The sequence below is a fragment of the Mesocricetus auratus genome, unplaced genomic scaffold, assembly GCF_017639785.1.
Source record: "Mesocricetus auratus isolate SY011 unplaced genomic scaffold, BCM_Maur_2.0 Super-Scaffold_100007, whole genome shotgun sequence".
Taxonomy (NCBI): domain Eukaryota; kingdom Metazoa; phylum Chordata; class Mammalia; order Rodentia; family Cricetidae; genus Mesocricetus; species Mesocricetus auratus.
Window position 1 is genome coordinate 41,630,367 of NW_024429191.1, and position 17,439 is coordinate 41,647,805.

The window sequence follows — 17,439 nt, forward strand, 5'->3', positions numbered from 1 at the left end:
CTGGCCATAAAGCCCTTCTCCTTGTCATCATGAGAGTGTCTAGGGAATGCCCTGAATGGCACTAAAGCTTCATGCTGCTCCTGAAGAAGGAGACCCAGCTCTCATGGTAGCCAAGGCCTTTCCAGTGGAAAGAGAAAGACCAAGCCTGGTATATTGGTACAGATCTGTAATCTCATCACCTGGGAGATAGATCCAGGGAGACCAGGAGTTTAAGGCCAGCCTCAGCGACACAGAGTTCAAGGCAAGGCTGGGGTACGTGAGACATCTCAAAATAAATCATAATCCCAAAGAAACAGAGCAAGAGTGAATCTTTTCCCAGACTACCCTAATTCCAGTTCTAACCCCTCTCTGTCCCTGGGGACATCCCTAGTTCCTTTCCTGCATCCTTGTTTTCTTGTTTCTTCTATGATTCCCATTGAAGGTATCTGTGCAGATGGAACCAGAGGCAGCCTAAGACAGACAGACTTCTGTGGGCTTGACCCCAGGACATTGCAGTTGTGGTATGGCATGAGGAAAGGAACTCCAGTGAATCAGGCTGCATCCACCTCAACAATTCCTATGCAGCAGCCAGCCAATGAGATGAGTGTGCTAGTAAGTGGCCAGACAGATAAGAAACAAATACCTACTGAGACAAGTTCTCATGTGTCCCAGGCTAGCCTCAAACTTACTGTGGCTCAAAGATGACCCTAAACTTCTGAGCCTCAAGCCTCTCTCTCCCAGGAACTGAGTTTGCACACATGCACCACCACAGCAAGCTCATGCAGTGCTAACAACAAACCCTGGGTTTCAAGCATGCTAGGCAAGTCCTGCCAACTAAACCACATCCCCAGCCTATAGCAAAGATATCCTGAACCTCAGAGACTTCTCAGTTAGTAATGAATTGCCTTGCAAGCATGAGGACTTGAGTTTGATCTCTAGAGCCCATGTTGGAAACAAAAGCCAGGCATGGTGCTGTGTGTTTATGATCCCAGCACTGGGGAAATAGAGGCAGGCAGATCCCTGGGGCTCCCTGGCCTGCCAGACCAGCCTGATCAACAAGCTTCAGGCAAATGAGGACCCTATCTCAAAAACTAGGCAGGCAGTTTCCAGGGAACAGCATCTGCGCTTCTCCTCCGTACTCCAAGGGCACACCCTTGCACACACACAAAGATTCTGAACACAAGTCTCTCTGTGGGGCATATTGCACTCTGCTCTATCTACTGCCAGGAAAAAGTGTGAACCACACACTGACAGTCACCACACACAGATCTATCTGTTCAGGCTACGTCAGCTGCTCAGGTTCTAATGAGCGCACACACCTTTAATACCAGCACTCTGGAGGCAGAGGCAGGAGATCTCTGTGAGTTTACCAGCCTGGTCTACTGAGCAAGTCCCAGGACAGCCAAGGCTACACAGAGAAACCTCGTCTCAAAAAACAAAAACAATAAAAAAAAGAAAAAAAAATAGTTTCAGGTTTCAATCTTTCCTTCCCCAAAGGAACGGTGAAGGCCCCTTTAAGGTGAGGCAGTGGAACAGCCATTCAACAGCTCTGAGTGAGCCCTTCCTCCCTGGGTCTGTCCTGCAGGTGGTGACTTTCGATGCCGAAGGAGTCAGTGGTCACAGCAATCATATTGCTTTGTACAAAGCTGTGAGGTATGCTTCTGTGGGTGATGGAAGTGGGAAAGGGTTTCTCCATTTGCTCGAGGGTCACAGTCACTAAAACACCTTCCTGCCTGTTTTCTGAGCCCAGAAAATGTACTCTTCTGTCACCATGCAGGCATTGTTGCCCTATTGCTCACATACCTACCCACCTCTCCACATCTTTTTTTTTTTTATGTGTATGGGTGTTTTGCCTTCATGTATGTCAGAGTAGCAGTCTACCATGTGTATGCATTGCACACAGATGCCAAAAGATGATGTCAGATCCCCCAGGATCTAGAGTTATAGATTGTGAGCCTTTGTGTGGGTGCTGGGAATTGAACCTGGGTCCTTTGGAAGAATAGTCAGTGCTATACACCACTGAGCCCCACATCCTCTTTATAAGAACTCCCACAAGTCATGGTAGGAGTGGAAATGACTGTCTCCTAAGTTTTTTATTTTTTAGTTTTTTTTTCAGATTTTCTTTATTTATTGAGTATTGTATAGACACACTGTGTTTTTTAAGTTTTTTAAAAGTTTTGATTTGCCTAGCAAAGAAGTGGTGGCTCACTTCTTTAATCCCAGCACTAGGGGGCAGAGGCAGGTGGATCTCTGTGAGTTTGAGGCCAGCCTGGTTTACATAGTGTAACCCAGGGTTACAGAAAGAAACCCTGTCTTCAAATAACAAAATTAAACAAACAAAATTTTTATTGGTCTATATTAAATATACATGATAGTGGGTTTCTCATAATTTTCAGACATGTGCATGATGCATTTTGATCATATTCATTCTCCATTGTTTCTTCCCCTTCCCTAGGGCAAGTAGCTGACTCTCCTTCCTTCCTCTGTGTGTGTGTGTGTGTGTGTGTGTGTGTGTGTGTGTGTATGTTGTGTCCTAATCGGTTTCATTAGGGTTGCTTACAGAAGCACAGGTGAGAGATCATTTACAGGAGCAGGTGCACCTTACCAGTGGCTACACCTCTGAAGAAAATGTCCCTCCTGCTCCAGCAGTCATTAACTACCTATAGACTCTTGGGGAGGGGTGGTGAAGGGTTCTATTTATATCTATTGTTGGTTGGTTTTGTTTTTGAGACAGTGTCTTGCTATGTAGTCCTGGCTGGTCTAGAACTCACTATGTAGACCAGACTGGCCTCAAACTTACAATGAGCCTCAGGTCTGTGCCTCTTGATACTGGGATTATAAATGTGTACCTGTCCAGCTTAACAGTTGAGTTTATTTTTACCCCCTGGATACTACAAATGGGGTAACTGGTTCTATTTCCATCTTTACTTCGGCCACAGAAACCTGACAGGCCAAATTCTCAGCCTTCTAAGTGAATGAAGATGACTCCAGGAGTGAGACCTGTGGACCAGCACACCCAGTTTTATTATCTTCATCCTCCCTCCTCACTGATGTTCTGTTAAGTTTCTCCTAAGCTGTTCCCCAGCTTTTGCTTTGTTTTGTTTTTTGGAGGAAGATGATTACATGCATAATACTACATCCCAGTTGTTTGCCTGTTAGCATGTCTATTATACTAACATTTGGGAAACTATGACAGGAAGATCTCAGCATCAGGTATTCTAGGCCACAAGCAAGACTATCTTAAAAACAAACAAAAAAACCCTACATTTTCCAGCACCACCCTATTTTATTGACATTTGTGTACATCTTACCAGTGAAACCAAAATAGAGCCTCAACAATGGTGCCTGACCTAGGGTCAAACCAACAGACTGTGTTCTCTATCCTCCAGTGAATATTTCTGCAGAGTGCAAGTCTTGTCCTAGCTACCAAGGAAGGAAAAAGGCACTGGGAAGTCTTGTTTTCCTACTTCTAAACATGCCCACCACTCTCACACTGAAACTGTCAACATTATGAAGTTGGAAATGACCTCACTGGTCATGGAGTGCAGCCATCTCATTTGGCTGGCAGAGAAGAGGATTGCCTAACATAAGACACAACAGTAGCCGAGACAGGACTAGAACTCGGGCATCCTGTGTCTCCCTTCACTAGGTGCCTCCATTGGGTGCACATGAAGGCAGACCTAACTTGATGGCTTCCCACCCTCTTCTTTAATTGTATGCAACTTTGGAAGAGACTAGAAATTAGTACCCATATTTTCTTTTCAGACAGTTAGTCCCAATTCTTTGTGGGATGATTGGAGGCCACACTTCTCTCCCCTCTTGTGAAAAATCATTCATTTCCTGACCCAACAGAGGCCACAGATACAGCTTATGTGTTAACAGTTACATTATGTTCATTCATAGTTAAGGAAGACACACCATAGGTTTCAGTAGAAGATGCAATTTTTCAATGAAGATACACAAAGTATACTTCCCAGGAATGGACTTTAACCAAAGTGCTTATTCTAAGGATTGAACTGCTGGAGAGCAAGCCATTGTCGGGTAGGAATAAGGGCTCCACTTCATTCCAGGTCCACACAGAGCCTTATATTTGTACTCAAGTATTCACCAGAAAAAAAGGTCAGGTCAAATTTACTGTAAACAAACCCAGAGTGCCTCAACAGACAGTGGGCAGGGCACTTGAGTGGCACTTGGTTAGTTCCATCCCTGCCTGTGCTGTTTGTTTTTTGTCAACTTGACACAAGCTGGGGTCATCTGGGAAGATTAAGAAAAGGTCTCCATTAAATTGACCTATAAGGAAAGCCTGTGGGACATTTTCCTGATCGATGATTGGTGTAGGACAGCCCTGCCTCCAATGGCAGGTGGTCCTGGGGTGTACAAAAAAGCAGATTGAGCAAGCCAAAAGTAGCAAGACCAGTAAGCAGTGCTCCTCTGTGGCCTCTGCCTCAGTTCCTGCCTCCGTGTTCCTGTTTGAGGGTTTTTTTTTTTTTTTAGGTTTTTTTTTTTTTTGAGACAGGGTTTTTTTGTGTAACAGCCCTGGCTATCCTGGAACTCATTCTGTAGACCAGGCTAGCCTCAAACCCACAGAGATCCACCTGCCTCTGCCTCCCGAGTGCTGTGTTTGAAAGCCAGCACCACCAGTCTGCCCAGCCCTGCTTGAGTTCTTGACCTGACTTCCCTCTGTGTTGGTGATCTGGGAGTTTCAAGATGAAATAAACCCACCCTTTCCTTCCAAAGTTGCTTTTGGTCATGGTCTTTATCACAGCAACATAAAGCAAACTAGGACACTGGTTAACACTGAAATGGGGGCACAGGGACGGCTTCATTCAGGGCAGAGAGTCCAAGGGCAGAGCTTTCTGAAAACAGCAAAAGCCTGCTACAGCTGTCGTTTCTGCAGACACTGGGATGCCACGGCTCTCAATTCATGAGCCCTCTCTGCTCTAATGTGGCCCCACACTTTGGATAAAGCAATAACACGTGGGCATGCTGACCAGCTACATCCTCCTCCTGTCTGTAAATCCATCAGATTCACCTTTGTCCTCACCTGCCTTTGCCCTTCTGCGGTATTTGTCCCTGTCACTCATCAAAATGTTGCTTTGACTTGCTGACACTGACTGAGGTTACCAGCATTGGTCTCCCTGGTCATCTCCCAGTCTCTTCCTGTCTTCCTTCACACCCAAGTGCCTGTGCGCAGGACTCCCTTCCCAGCTCCACTCAGCAAGGTTCTTCAAGGGTTGAAGGGCTGTGAATGTGTGGTCCTCTAGTGCTCCCCTCTGTACCGGTGCATCTGCCTCAGAGTCAGACTGTCCCCAGGCTCTGCCCATAGTGCAGGACCCCAGAAACCTCTTTCAGGGTTTTCTGCTTCCCCTGCCCCTGAACCCCTATTCCTGTGGGGGGGGGTCTGAGTCCACCCACTTATCCTTCTGTGTCCCCTGTCTTCTGATAACAAAGCCAGGAAGCAATTCAAAGATTACTGGTGTCAAATTTACCGTGCCCCTCTTTACAATAGTAAACTCACAACAACTTTTACGGTCAGTGGGAGTAAGGGAGTTACTAGGGGAAATACTAAGGGAGAAACATCAGTTAACATGTTAAAACATTCTTTCATTATAACCGTGTTACAATTTTTTTTTCCTGAGACAGGGTTTCTGTGTGTAACAAACAGTTCTGGCTATCCTGAAACACATCTGTAGACCAGGCTGGCCTCAAACTCACAGAGATCTGATGCCTTTGCCACCTGAATGTATAATTTCTTTTTTTGTTTGTTTTTATTTTTCAAGACACTGTTTCTCCTAATAGCCCTGGATGTCCTGGGACTCACTATGTAGATCAGGCTGGTCTTGAACACAGAGATCTACCTGCCTCTGCCTCCTGAGCACTGAGATTAAAGGCATGCACCACCAAACCCAGCTAATTCGTGTTATAATTTCAAGAGAAAAAAATTGATGATAGTTGTCCTCATCGCTAACATTTAAAACTTGGGTTGGATTGTTCCATAAGCCATACACCAGCTTCTGGGCCAAGCTGAGTGGGAATGAAATGCCAGGGGTGTGGAATCCTGTATATTTTGATGTTGGTTTATGCAATAGAAACCACTGGGAACCTGTGTGTTTGGTTGGGGCATTGTCCATGTAGACCTCACTCTGAAGGTCCTTCCTGTTAACACAGAAGAGTAGGTGACTCATACCCTCTCTAATGCTTGTCCTCTCCACCTTCCAGGGCCCTACACTCAGAAGGGAAGCTGCCTAAAGGTAAGAAAAGTCAGATTTTATTGCAAATAGACAATGGTCACTATCTCTTTAAGAAATTTAACAAGGAAATTTGCCAATATTGCCAGCCCTCCATATCTATGAGTTTCTATGTATCTATGGATTTCACAACCTGGGTTCAAAATTATTCAAGGGGATGCTGGAGACATGGATGCCCAGTTAAGAGCACTTACTGCTCTTAGAGAAGACCTGGGTTCAGTTCCCTACACCCATATCAGCCAGATTACGACAGCCTACAACTCCAGTTCCGGGGACACCAGACATCCTGTGCACGAATGTGGTACACATAAACTCATGCAAACACACACACAAATTAAAAAATTCTTAAATATGCAAGTAGAAAAAAGGGTACCAATACTGAGCATGCATATTCTTTTCTCCTCATTGGTCCCTAGTGTTAGTATTCAGGCATCTATTCTGGCCCGTCCTTGGGTTTCTGACAGGGTATGCTCTCAGCTGCAGCCACTAAGAGCATATTCACTACGTTCCCTTCAAAAGGGTCCTGCCTGCCTCCCATCTTTCTTTCTTTCCCTCTTTCTGTCTGTCCCCCTCTCTCTCTTCCCCTCCCTGCCTCCCTCTCTCCCTCTTTCCTTTCTCCTCACTCCTGCTGCTCCTGTCTCTGGAGGCCTTTCGTCCCCCACCCTTTCTTTTTTTTGTTGTTTTTTGTTTTTTCAAGACAGGGTTTCTCTGTGGCTTTCAAGGCTGTCCTAGAACTATCTCTTGTAGACCAGGCTGGCCCCAAACTTACAAAGATTCGCCTGCCTCTGCCTCCTGAGTGCTGGGATTAAAGGGGTGTGCCACCTACGCCCGCCTCCTTTTTCCCTTTTTATGATCCCTATCCCTAATAAAAAAAACCCTCTGCTTGAACCCTGTCCCATGATGTCGTTTTCTGGAATTTCACTTTTCTTAAATTACTAACTCCTAGACAATGCAATCTAGCAACTATTTCCATGGCATTTACCTTATATTAGGGATTATAGGTAACCTAGAGGTGATCTAACATACACAACAGGATCTGAGTAGGTTCTATATAAATTCTGTGTCATTTAATAGAAGAGGCGAGCATCCATTGAAGTATTTGTGGAGGTCCTAGAACAGGATGGATGCAGACTAAAGGGCACCTATACTCAGAGCATTTTGTTAGTCTGTCCAAACTCACCTCCCATCACCCACTTAATTAGGGGGCTATAAGTACCTCACAAGTTCCTTATAAATTGATGGGCTTGAAATAGTAACACTTTCAGGGGCTGGAAAGATGGCTCAGCAGTTAAGAGCACTGGCTGCCCTTCCAGAAGTCCTGAGTTCAATTCTCAGCACCCACATGATGGCTCACAATCATTGATAATGAGATATGATGCTCTCATCTGACTTGCAGGCATACATGTAGACAGAACATTCATACATAAAACAAACAAACAAAAAACACAAAATAAATAAATTTTTTTTTCAAAAAAGAAGAAATAGTAACACTTTCTAAACTCCTCTGAAGCATAGGGCCCAACTGACCATTCACTGCCAGGGAGGCATAGGACCCCAATAGCCATTCACTCCCTGGGAGGCATAGGACTCCAGTAGCCATTCACACCCTGGGAGGCATAGGACCCCAACAGCCATTCACTGCCTGGGAGGCATAGGACCCCACTGGCCATTCGATGCCTGATATTCTACTTTCTTCTCTGAGCAAGTTCTGGCCTGGCCTGGCCTGGCCTCACAAGGGTGACATGAGATCAAAGAGTGAAACATAAGTGATATGTATTGTCTTCACAGGCTGTGAGGTCTTAAGAGCATAGGTGTGTTCTGTTTGACTCTGTGTCACCCTTGTAAGATGGCAGGCCCTACACTATCAACACTTCTTCAGCAACTAGGAAGCTAAAATCCAGAGCAGTTAAGGACTTTCCTCATCAATGTTTTTTTTTCAGAGACAGGGTGTAACTGTGCAGCTCAGGCTGACTTCAAACTTGCTATGTAACCCAGGCTTGCCTCTGACTCATGGCAGTCCACCTGTCTCCGCCTTCCAAGTACTGGAATTACAGGTGAAAGCCACCACACCCAGCGCCTCATGTCAGAGCAAAGCTGAAACAAGTCTTTAGCCTCCTGACTCAGAAATTCCCGTCTCCATCATCTTTCCTCCACCCTCTAACAGGCCCCTTCCTCTTACAGCGACACAGACGCACCGGGTGGGGAGCTTCTGTGGCCCTGTCCCTCTTCCCATATAGGGGAATACCAGTCAAAGAGCAAGTCTGGTGCCACGAGGCACCTAGCAGCTGGAGAGCAACTGCTCTGCTGCCTTGAGCCACCTAAAGAGGGAGGGTGCTGGGGGAACGCCCGGCTGAGAGCCACCACGTGATGCTGTCTGCCATCCCTCCTTGTCCAGGGTGCTCCGTACTCACTCTGCAGTCTGTGAATGTGCTACGGAAGTATCTCTACCCCCTGGATCTACTCTGGTCTCTGCTCTCACCCAAGGATGTCCTCTTCCGGCTCACGGGTAAAGAAGTAGCACAGGCCAAGGTAAGGATTTGACTTCCTGGACACTGCACTGCAAACCCAGCCTCGGGTCCTTGGCTCCTCAAAGCCCTGCTACCTGCAGAGCCCCTGGCACAGGGATGAAGCCTGCTCTGCTTGCTAGACTATTTCAGCTACACCTGACAGGCATTTATTTTCAATGATTTGGGCTTTTTCTCTGATTAAAAACTTGAAATAAATACATGGCACATGCTCATTTTTGGAGACTCAGAAATACATAACAGCATCAGTAAAATAAAAATAAGGGGCTGGGGAGATGGCTCAGTGGTAAGGAGCACTTGATGCTCTTCAAGGGGACCTGGGTTCAGTTCCACTAAGCAGCCCACAACCATCTGTGACTCCAGTTCCAGGGGTTCTGTCACCTTCTTCTGGCCTCCATGGGCACCGTACATAAGGGGTGCACATACATGTACTCAAGCATACGCATACATATAAAATTATTGTGACAGTGGGGCAGGTGACTCATTAGGGTTGGGGGTGGGGACTATGGATTGATGTGCCCTGCTCTGATGAGAAGGGAAGATCTGAAAATAACAGCTCCAGAGCAAGTGTCCATCTTTGGTCCTCTTTGATTTTTTCCAGAAAGCCATGTTTTGCCACCACAGTCAGCTCCTCTGGTTCCGCCACCTGTACGTTGTCTTCTCCAGTTACATGAGAGTCAACTCACTGCAGTTCCTCTGAAGCCAAGAAGAGTTTTCAGATCTTCAGAACAAAAGGGAGAAACATACCAAGAAGACCCTGGGCCTGGCTTTGGGCTGGCTCATCTCCTCAGCCTGGAGCGATAGATCCCAGCAAAGCAGCCTCTGAGGGGAAAAAAAAACACCAAGACCCAAAACTGCACCAACACAATAACAGCTACCCCACTAATTTACCAACTCTTGTGAAAATAGTTGGCATGATAACAGAGTATGTATCAAACATCTCACAAAGCCTGGGCAGGTTACCTTTACCATAAATGAATGTAAAGGTGCTATAAAAAGTAGTTCCCAGATGGAATTTTTACATTGCTTCTGAAGCAGGCTGTTTTGGTCAGTCTTCTATTCTTGTAACCAGGGGGTCTGTAGAGTTAAGGTTTTACTTAGCTCACAATTCTGCAGGCTGCAAAGACTAGGAACATGGCAGCCCCTGCATGACAGCTGATGGGGGCTTCTTGATGTATCTCAAAGACAAAGGCAGTCACAGGGACACAAAGCAAGTGAGCCAGAGTGTTCCTTTAGACAAAGCCACAGCTACAAGTGACCTAGTCACCTGCGAAAGGTCTCACCTCCCAACACTGGTGCCTTGAGCACATATGAGTTCCACAGACAAGTGACCTAGTCACCTGCGAAAGGTCTCACCTCCCAACACTGGTGCCTTGAGCACATATGAGTTCCACAGACAAGTGACCTAGTCACCTGCGAAAGGTCTCACCTCCCAACACTGGTGCCTTGAGCACATATGAGTTCCACAGACAAGTGACCTAGTCACCTGCGAAAGGTCTCACCTCCCAACACTGGTGCCTTGAGCACATATGAGTTCCACAGCTACAAGTGACCTAGTCACCTGCGAAAGGTCTCACCTCCCAACACTGGTGCCTTGAGCACATATGAGTTCCACAGCTACAAGTGACCTAGTCACCTGCGAAAGGTCTCACCTCCCAACACTGGTGCCTTGAGCACATATGAGTTCCACAGACAAGTGACCTAGTCACCTGCGAAAGGTCTCACCTCCCAACACTGGTGCCTTGAGCACATATGAGTTCCACAGACAAGTGACCTAGTCACCTGCGAAAGGTCTCACCTCCCAACACTGGTGCCTTGAGCACATATGAGTTCCACAGACAAACCATAACACAGGTTCAACACACACACACACACACACACAAGCTTCAGTTGGTTCAACCATACTTCCTTGGGTTTTTATTTGTGGCCCCCTTACCAGAACTTTAGTTCTGTACTTTATCACCATGGTACAGATGTGTATAGATGATCATGTGGGTCCTACCTTTGAGGAGCCAATAAACATCTTGATTCTCTGCCTTTTGGAAGTAGGAGCTGTGCAAACACCTTTAATCCAAGAACTCAGGAGGCAGAGGCAGGTGAATCTCTGAGTTCAAGGCCAGTCTGATCTATAGAGTAAGTTTCAGGACAGCCAGAGCTTTGGAGACAAACCCTTCTCTCAAAAAGAAAAGAAAAAAGTAGAAAATAGAGAAAAGACAAACCTGGAACTGTTTTTTTTTTCTGGTTTTTTTTTTTTTTTTTTTTGGTTTTTTCGAGACAGGGTTTCTCTGTGGCTTTGGAGGCTGTCCTGGAACTCGCTCTGTAGACCAGGCTGGCCGCGAACTCACAGAGATCCGCCTGCCTCTGCTTCCCGAGTGCTGGGACTAAAGGCGTGCGCCACCAACGCCCGGCTTGGAACTTTTTTTTTTAAGCACTGAAGAATCTGATGTCAACAGGATAGTGGTGGCACATACCTGTAATCCCAGCACGTGGGAGGCAGAGGTGGGTGGATCTGTGAGTTTGAGGTCAGCCTGGTCTACAAAGTCATTTCTAGGACAGTCAGGACTACATAGAGAAACCCTGTCTCAAAATACAAACAAACAAAAAAAGAGAATCTGCTGTTACCAAGCATGGTGGTGCATATCTAAAGTTCCAGCACTCAGAAGGTGGACAGAATTACAGGAAGTGTGAGGACAGCGGTGTCTACATGTGAAAATGCCACAATGAAACCCATTAATTCATATGCTAACTTAAAAGATCAGTTAAATGCATATATATGCATACATACAGTATTAAAAGATCTTTGTAGGGCTTAAGAGGACACTGAGATGGACTGTCCTCTAGGTAGGAAATTTATTAGAAGAGTTATTAACACCATGGGCAGACAGACATGAGAACTTGTCCCAAAAAACACAAAAACAAGACAAATAAAAACCACTATTCTAAGCCAGACATGAAAGTGCATACATTTAATCCCAGCACTGGTGGGTCTCTGTGCATTCCAGCCAGGCTGGTCTACACAGTGAATCAGCCAATGCTACACAGTGAGACTCTCAAAGCACAAAAACAGCCTGGGCTTGGTGGCACACACCTTTAATCCAGCAGAAGCAGGTGGATCTCTGTGAGTTTGAGGCCAGCCTGATCTATATAATGAGTTCCAAGACAGGCATAGCTACATAGCGAGACCCTAAAGAAAAAAATCTCAAATAAATAAATTATAGGTATTCCAATAGACCAGATTATCATAAAACTGCTTTTAAATAAGGCAATATATCCACAAGTAACAATCTATCAGGCATATTACTTGATGAAATCAAGATAATGAGCGAATATTTTCCCTAACCTATTTTGTTTGGGGGAAAAAATGTATTTCCATACCCATGTGTTTAAGAAAGCAGAGGCTGCCCCTGCCTGTATAGCATGTCTCTGAAGAAGATTCCCTTTGCTGTGTTCCTGAAAAGAACAGTGCTTTACAGTGATCCCTCTGCAAGACTGATTAAGTGATTAGTAGTGATGTACAGAGGCTGAAAGACTCCACATCCAGAACTCAGTTATCTTGGGGCATCTTTAGATGCTGTAATAGGTATTTATTCCCTACATCTGTACGTGACCATCTCTGTGACCATTAAGTAAACACTTTGGTATGTAGAAGTGGAGCCCTAGTTTTCACCAACCACAAGCCTGTGAATGCCTTCAGATGGCATCTAAGGTCTACAGCTGACAACTGTGATCCCACTGATGTTCCCACTGTGTAGATAAAAAGTGCCATGTATGCCTTTCTTTCTTCTGCTGCTATAAACCTCATGGAACTGTGTCCATACTGGAATATAGAAATGGGGTAACCCACATTTACAGCCTGGGTCGTTGTTACTGGTATTTCACTCCAGGGTCAACTACCTCTCATCCCCTTTGATGTGAGAATTCTTATTTTGTTGACAATCCCTTTTAAATGTTCTACAATATACATACAGTACAACCTATGAAAAATATTTTCAAATCTTAGAGATTAAAAAGATGCATAGAGACAGGTGGTGGTAGTATATGCCTTAAATCCAGCACTTAGGAGGCAGAGGCAGTGGAGGCCAGCCCAGTCTACAGATCAAGTTCCAGGACAACCAGATCTACACAGACAAACCCTGTCTAGGAAAAACAAAACAAACAAAATGCATAGAATTACAATGCTTCCAGGTAGTGATGTTTGAGAATTACTTTGTGTCTGCTCATATTCGTTTTACTATAGATAGCAAATTAAGAGGTTGGGGTTGGTAACTCCGTTGGTAGAGTGCTTGCCTAAGTTTGGTCTCCAGCACAGCATAAACTTGTGTGCCAACATTTGGGCTGCAGAGGCAGGAATAGCAGAAATTCAAGGCCACCCTCAAATACATAGCAAGTTTGAAACCAACCCAAAGGAGACTCATCAAAAATAAATAATATTTAAAAATCTAGGAAGGAGTTGTTTTGTTTTGTTTATTTTCCAAGGCAAAGTTTTTCTGTGTAGCCTTGACATGGAACTTAGAGATCCACCTGCCTCCCTAGTGCTGAGATTAAAGGCATATGACACCACCCCAAAGAGTGAAAGGAATATTTTTAATGGTATTTTTATTTGCTGATTGCCTAATTGATGCTATTTCTCTCTGTGAGCACCTTCTGTGGGCTGCTTAAACAGTCTCCATTCATGATCCCCTTTCACCTGAGAAAGTTTTATACAATCCTGGATATACAAGTATACAAATAGATATATAAATCAAGCACTTAGTGATAATAAATCATAGAAAAATATTTCAAAATAATCCCTTGGGTACATGAAATTTTACCATTTACTGAACACTAAATCTGCACACTGAGATGGACGTGTTTGCTTATTTTGCATAAAGAATCAAGTTCTGGCTGAGTTACTTGATGCTGCAAGGCACAGCACCTTCAACATTTTCCAGAAATGATAGTTGTTTTGACTGTATAGTCATTAGTGACTGTGCCTATTCCCATAGATACATAGTACAAAATGGCAAAAGTGTATTTAGGAACATTTCAGAAATTGATGAAACTCCTGTCCTAATTCCAAGCCAAAAGTCACTTAATGATTTCTTATAAAAGTCACTAAATCAAACAGCAATGTAAGAAAAGGTGTGTGTTTGTGTGTGTGTGTGTGTGTGTGTGTGTGTGTGTGTGTGTAGTGGAGGTCATCAGGAGTCAGTTCTGTCCTTCCACCATGTGAGTTCCAGGGACAGGCAAGCATCTTTACCAACTGAGCCATCTCACTGTTATCGAGTCAGGGTTAGATTCTTCTAGGTGTTAATCAAGTCACATTCATCTGCAGTCTCATAGCTACTGACATTCACCAGTTCTTCAAAAAGCAGTTATTAAAATCAGACATTCTGAGGCTTGAAGAGATGGCTCAGCAGTTAGGAGCAATTGCTGCTCTTGCTAAGGACTTGGGTTCAGTTCCCAGCACCCACACAGTGGTTCACAACTGCCTACAACTGGTATTCCATGGGATCCAATATTCTTTCCTGCTGTCTGTGGGCACAATGTGGAGCATATACGTAAATGCAGGCAAAACTCTGCACATAAATACATATAAAAATCTTTAAAATGTCAAGCAATGAACTCCAAAGACATTCTTAATTGATATGTTCATGCTGAAGAATCAGAGTAGAAAAACATCAAGTCTTGGTTTTCCATAATTAAATCATTATGCTTCTACAAGAGCAGAAAACTTAGAGGTATGGTGGCTTGCTTCTGCTCAGTGTTTGCTCTGTTTACAATCCCCAGCCATCGGAGGAGTCAGGCGGGTGGGCAGGACGTCTTGGGGCACTGTGCTGCGGCTTCTGTGAGGGCACTCAGAATGGTCCAGCGTCTGACATACCGACGTAGGCTTTCCTACAACACAGCCTCTAACAAAACTAGGCTGTCTCGAACCCCTGGCAACAGGATTGTTTACCTTTACACCAAGAAGGTTGGGAAAGCACCTAAATCAGCATGCGGTGTGTGCCCAGGCAGACTTCGAGGGGTTCGTGCTGTCAGACCAAAAGTCCTTATGAGACTGTCTAAGACAAAGAAGCATGTCAGCAGGGCCTACGGCGGCTCCATGTGTGACAAGTGTGTCCGCGACAGGATCAAGCGGGCTTTCCTTATCGAGGAGCAGAAAATTGTTGTGAAAGTGTTGAAGGCACAAGCACAGAGCCAGAAAGCAAAATAAATATGCAGCTTTTTAAATAAAAGTCAAGGCTTGGCCTGTGGGGGGGGAAAAAGAGCAGAAAACTTTGCATGTACAGTATAAAATAATAAAGCCCTGTAGTCCATAACTTACACAGTCTTAAATTTGGGCTGAGGCACTGTAGGCGGCACATGTTTGAGGTTGTGGCATTAGGGCATGCGTAGTGCAGAGTGCACACCTTTGCATTCAGAAAAAAAGGGTAAAGGGAAGTTACACAATACAAAGACTGAACCAGAAATATTCAGTACTTATGCATTTGGTTTTTGAATTAGTTTTGGTTAGTTTGAGTTTTCATTCGCCGTGTCTTCAGAAGCTTTTGACTGCACATATATTCCCCCTAGCCCCATGTTCATTCACATAAAGAGTCAAAACCACAGTTTAAGAGGTGGGACTCAGGGGCTGGAGAGATGGCTCAGAGGTTAAGAGCACTGACTGCTCTTCCAGAGGTCCTGAGTTCAACTCCCAGCAACCACATGGTGGCTCATAACCATCCATAATGAGATTTGGTGCCATCTTCTGGCATGCAGACATACATGAGGCAAGATGTTGTGTTCATAATAAATAAATCTTTAAAAAAAAAAAAGAGGTGGGCCTCGGCGGGGTGTTGGTGGTGCACTGTTGGTGGGTGCTCTCGGATCTCTGTGAGTTCAAAGCCAGCCTGGTCTACAGAGTTAGTTCCAGGACAGGCTCCAAAGCAATACAGAAAAACCCTGTCTCAGAAAACCAAAAAAAGAGGTGGACCTCTGGAATATCACAGCAGAGGGGACACAGGTGGGCAACATGACCTGGAGCTACATGTTCCATCCTGGGTTGTGAAAAGGGGACAGCTCAGAAACTAATGTCTTCTTAGTGCTCAGAGAGCAAAAGACAGGAACCGGAGGGAGACTGGCTCTTGAGGCTCTCAGGGCAGCAACAGATGTTGCCAGGTGCTGGTGCCCTCAAGTGAAATGTTGCCCTGGCGAAGCTGAAGACTGGAGGAACATACCTTCCTACAAATTATCCTAATGTAGGTCTTCCTCCAGGTAGGTGCAGCCCCTCCCTGGAGGTGGGCATGATGGCTGAATTTTAGTTTCCCAGCACTCAGGAGACAAAGGTAGGAGGATCAAGTTCCAGGACAGCGAGGGTCTTGAAAAAATAAAAAGTCCATCCCAGGAGCCAAATAGCCAGTTGTCAGATTATGTGCTAACCAAACTAGGCAGCAGCTGCTGAGGCCTGGAGCAGATGTCAAAATTCCGGGGGTTCCTTAGGGAAAGCAGCCAGGTTGGGAGAGGAGAGACTGGTCCCCACCCTCACACAAAACAAAACAAACAAACAAATAATAGCCCAACCACTTTACCCTTTGACCACTACTCAAGAACATCTGCCACGAAGGAAGCAACACCCAAGGGCCACCAGGTACAAAACAAATGGCCTCCACACCTGAGGAGGCTCACAAGGCTGGATTCCATTCTGGGAGTGGATGTCACAGAGGAGCAGAGAGACTTCGCAGTCACACAAGCTCCAAAGTTGCTTTAGATTGAAAGATGCTCTCAGCAGTGGCTAGATTAGAAATCTGCCCTAGCACAGGGCATGCTGGTGCTCACCTGAAGTTCTAACACCTGGAAGCAGAGGCAGAGGGATCTCTTGTGAGTACAAGGCCAGCTGAGTCTACACAGAATTCCAAGCCCGTCAAAGCTACCTAGTGAGATCCTGTCTCAAAACCCAAAAAAGGGATGGATGGATGGATGGATGTGTGAAGAGTAGGGAAAGCCTAGAAGCAGAAGTCATGCTGGAAGAGGTGAATGACACACAGGCATCTTGATGTCAGTGAGAGAAGCTCCAGAAAAAGGAAAAGAGGCCACAGGTCAAAAGTGTTAAGTGACTGTTTAGCATATCAAAGTGGACCTGACTGCTAGGTTCTCCCAGCATCTCTCAGTCCCTACCTGTTATAGGATAGGACTGGGCTACTTTTACCCCACCTTCTACCCTGCACTCTCCAGCCCAGAAGCTGGGCTGTCCTGCCAGAGGCCCTTCCCTATATAATCCAGACATTTTGCTTACCCATCCCTTTTGTGCCTTTGGCCTTCTGGCTGCTGTACCTGGTTCCCCTCTCTCCATATGGCCCAGCTTAGCCTGGTTATGTTCGTTCTGGACTCTCCTAGATGTCCTGCTCCGTGCCTCTACATACACTCTCCCTCTTGCCTACAATAAACTTTCTCCTCCACCATAACTAGAACAGTCATGTCCTTTCCTTTCCTTTTTTTTTTTTTTCATTCAATAAGGTACAATAAAAGAGAATGTCTATAATTGGAGCAAGATTAAAGTCAGTTCATCAGAACTCATCAAATCATAAGCAGCTTTTGTTTATTAAAAAATAAAGCCCGGTTGTAGTGGCGCACGCCTTTAATCCCAGCACTCGGGAGGCAGAGGCAGGTGGATCTCTGTGTGTTCGAGGCCAGCCTGCTCTACAGAGTGAGTTCTAGGACAGTCTCCA

General features: G+C 45.3%; 2 protein-coding genes across 2 annotated transcripts in view; both read left to right on the forward strand.

Annotated features, from left to right (window-relative positions):
- The window catches only part of Pigl (phosphatidylinositol glycan anchor biosynthesis class L), a 59,796-nt gene extending 48,996 nt beyond the window's left edge, over window positions 1-10,800 (forward strand). Inside the window, exons 4-7 of the mRNA XM_040748833.1 lie at window positions 1,565-1,632; window positions 6,199-6,230; window positions 8,623-8,756; window positions 9,354-10,800. Of these exons, the coding sequence (XP_040604767.1) occupies window positions 1,565-1,632; window positions 6,199-6,230; window positions 8,623-8,756; window positions 9,354-9,452 (333 nt within the window). The 3' untranslated portion in view covers window positions 9,453-10,800. The remainder of the gene's footprint in view (window positions 1-1,564; window positions 1,633-6,198; window positions 6,231-8,622; window positions 8,757-9,353) is intronic.
- Window positions 10,801-14,567: 3,767 nt separating this feature from the next.
- On the forward strand, window positions 14,568-14,988 carry LOC101831204 (60S ribosomal protein L34-like). The gene has a single exon (XM_040748837.1). It carries the CDS (start codon window positions 14,595-14,597, stop codon window positions 14,946-14,948), a length of 354 nt encoding a protein of 117 aa, XP_040604771.1. The 5' UTR covers window positions 14,568-14,594; the 3' UTR covers window positions 14,949-14,988.
- Window positions 14,989-17,439: the final 2,451 nt, after the last annotated feature.

What these genes read in the sequence shown, in the direction of transcription:
- LOC101831204 (XM_040748837.1), top strand. Translation starts at nt 14,595, where the DNA reads ATGGTCCAGCGTCTGACATACCGACGTAGGCTTTCCTACAACACAGCC.